This window comes from Laetiporus sulphureus (assembly GCF_001632365.1).
Source record: "Laetiporus sulphureus 93-53 unplaced genomic scaffold LAESUscaffold_11, whole genome shotgun sequence".
NCBI lineage: Eukaryota > Fungi > Basidiomycota > Agaricomycetes > Polyporales > Laetiporaceae > Laetiporus > Laetiporus sulphureus.
Window position 1 is genome coordinate 15,294 of NW_024468520.1, and position 2,399 is coordinate 17,692.

At 43.7% G+C, this 2,399-nt stretch overlaps 1 protein-coding gene across 1 annotated transcript in view; it reads right to left on the minus strand.

Moving 5' to 3' along the window:
- Nucleotides 1-2,399, minus strand: part of LAESUDRAFT_649384 (dUTP diphosphatase) — a gene marked incomplete at both ends in the record, with an annotated part of 4,776 nt that overhangs the window by 1,228 nt on the left and 1,149 nt on the right. The window contains one exon of the mRNA XM_040904173.1: nucleotides 1,255-1,274. Within this exon, the coding sequence (XP_040766032.1) occupies nucleotides 1,255-1,274 (20 nt within the window). The remainder of the gene's footprint in view (nucleotides 1-1,254; nucleotides 1,275-2,399) is intronic.

Sequence of the window (2,399 nt, forward strand, 5' to 3'; positions counted from 1 at the left end):
TTGTGGCAGGCTTTTTATGTGGGATCATTTGTGCAGGTCACAAAAGCAGACTTGCCCTTAATTGGGTTAAGTGCTTTGGTGCTTTGTGACATTATAATGAATCTCCATGCATGCCCCCAGCTTCCTGCTGCTGGTGTGATTTTTTGGTCCTAAACATGACCACCTTCAATAAAACTGTTTAATTTTTGAGCCAAGCGAAGAAGACCTAGAGTTATTCGCTTGTGCTTTTTCAGCCCAAGAAAATCCAGGTGTGGGGCACACCTTTTTTGACACATCCATCATCACCTCTACCGCTGTCAGCCTACCTCAAGACTTGGTAGCAGGCACCTTCGCGTAAGCCGCTCCCTCACCAGGACAGTGCTGCAGCAACATTTGATATTGGAACCTTTGTCCCCCCACCCATATTCATTTCAATAAGGGCAATATTTGCGAAAATACCACGAGTTATCGCCCCTTATGTGCGAAAATACTATGAGTTATCGCTTACATAAGACCTTCAACGTCCGAAATGACATGAAACTATGACATTTATATATCATTTGTATATAGGATTGGTCACCTATAAATATATAAAATATTCCAGATATCTAAAGACATGCTACTCTGAATCGACACAGTGATTGTCCACATATAAGATCTCCAAGAGCACGGCAGTCTTTGACTGTAAACTGCTGGCGGAAATAGATCTTTACTTAGCAGTCCACAATAGATAATCTAATTTTTAGGGAGTTATTTTAGCACACACAATGGGATATTGGGAACCCTTTTACCCAGACATGGTCTCAAATTTACTACATATTGCGCAAATAAGTAGTAAATTATTCATTATGGGATGCCTAAACCACCTTTTCCCCAAAAGTTATAAGGCTTTTTCTCCCACCCACCCTCCCTTACTTTTGTGCCCCCCAGTCTTGTTTTAACTCGCTCATGCTGCGTCGGTTCCGGGAGGAACCTGGCAAGGGGGAGGTAATGTAGGATACAGCGAGTATGTATGAGCTTATCTGAAGACGTGCACATAAGAAGTGCAGCACTCAAAGATATATAGCAAGTACCGAGCGCATGTCCTATTCGAAGAGTCGAGAAGGATCCACGAAGCAATTAGGATCACATGTCCAAAGACGAGCGTGAGCAAGTCAAGGATGATCCAAGCAGTGCCAAAGGATCACATTTTCAAACCTTCCATTTTTCAACTTTTGCCTACATAGCATGCCAACCTAAAGGGCAATCGAGAGACCATTGCCAACAAGTATGAACAGCGTTGGGGAATGCATCTACTTGCATACAACAATGCAAACATGGCAGCTATTCTATATAAAATCCTAAAAAGACATAGGCAACCTTTTGGGTACAAGACACAATTTTTGGAACAGCCCTCTGACCAAGGGCATCCTATTATTTGGCAGCTTTGAGTGCCACCATGGACCTGGGCAAGTCAATCAAAACTGCGCCACTATGGCAGCTATGAGTGCCAACACAATGACATCATTCATAATCAATGATCGATCAGAAAGTCTATCTCGACTCAAATCACAGATCAACCACGATCACGATCAGTCAAATCAATCAAATGACGTCATACTCAGACATGTGACTAGGGACATCATGCCACCTTCCAACGCCACATGATTACATCAGCATAGATTATGTAATAAAGAAAAGATACTGGTCGAGTTTCGAACCTGATCTTCACTCGCTCAAGTGGCTTAGGGGTTAAGCCATGGCAATCTGATACGTCAGGACCCGATCGTCTCACAACATAACATGTGCGCAGGTTCGATTCCTCAATGAAACGGAATCTGCCATGTATTATGTAATAACCTACCCAATCTGCCGTAGCACAGAAGCACGAAGTCATGACTGAAGACAGAAGACCAGGATAAACTGGTATCTGGAGAATGATACCTAGGGGCCGACGCTGCGGTCAAAAACAGCATCTTTTTACAACTATCATGCATTTTGAACAACCTTGACACGTCATTAAACTGTTCACAATTTGGCAGCTTTGAGCGCCACGAATGACCAAGCACATGTCTTTAAACTGCAAGCCCTTTTGCACATCATTTTGAGCAACAGAAGCCAATAGCGCTGTCTGCGATGTCAGACATCTAGGACCAAGAACTGTTAGCCACACAAGTGCACCATTTACCTGAGCAAGTCATTAAACTGCATCACCCCCTTTTGCTGCTAGCAAAGGTCTTAGATGCCATTCACACAACACACCCTGCCATTCCACCCTGGAAGTCAGAACCTGAAGCGAGGGTACCATTTACCACAGCATTTACTCAGTCCATCCGGAGTCTGAACCTTGAAGCGGGGGTAGTGTCACAGTATTAAGTGGCACCTTTCTTTTTGCACCATTAAAGTCCTCATTTGAGTGGTTATTCGGACGCCAACCTTCA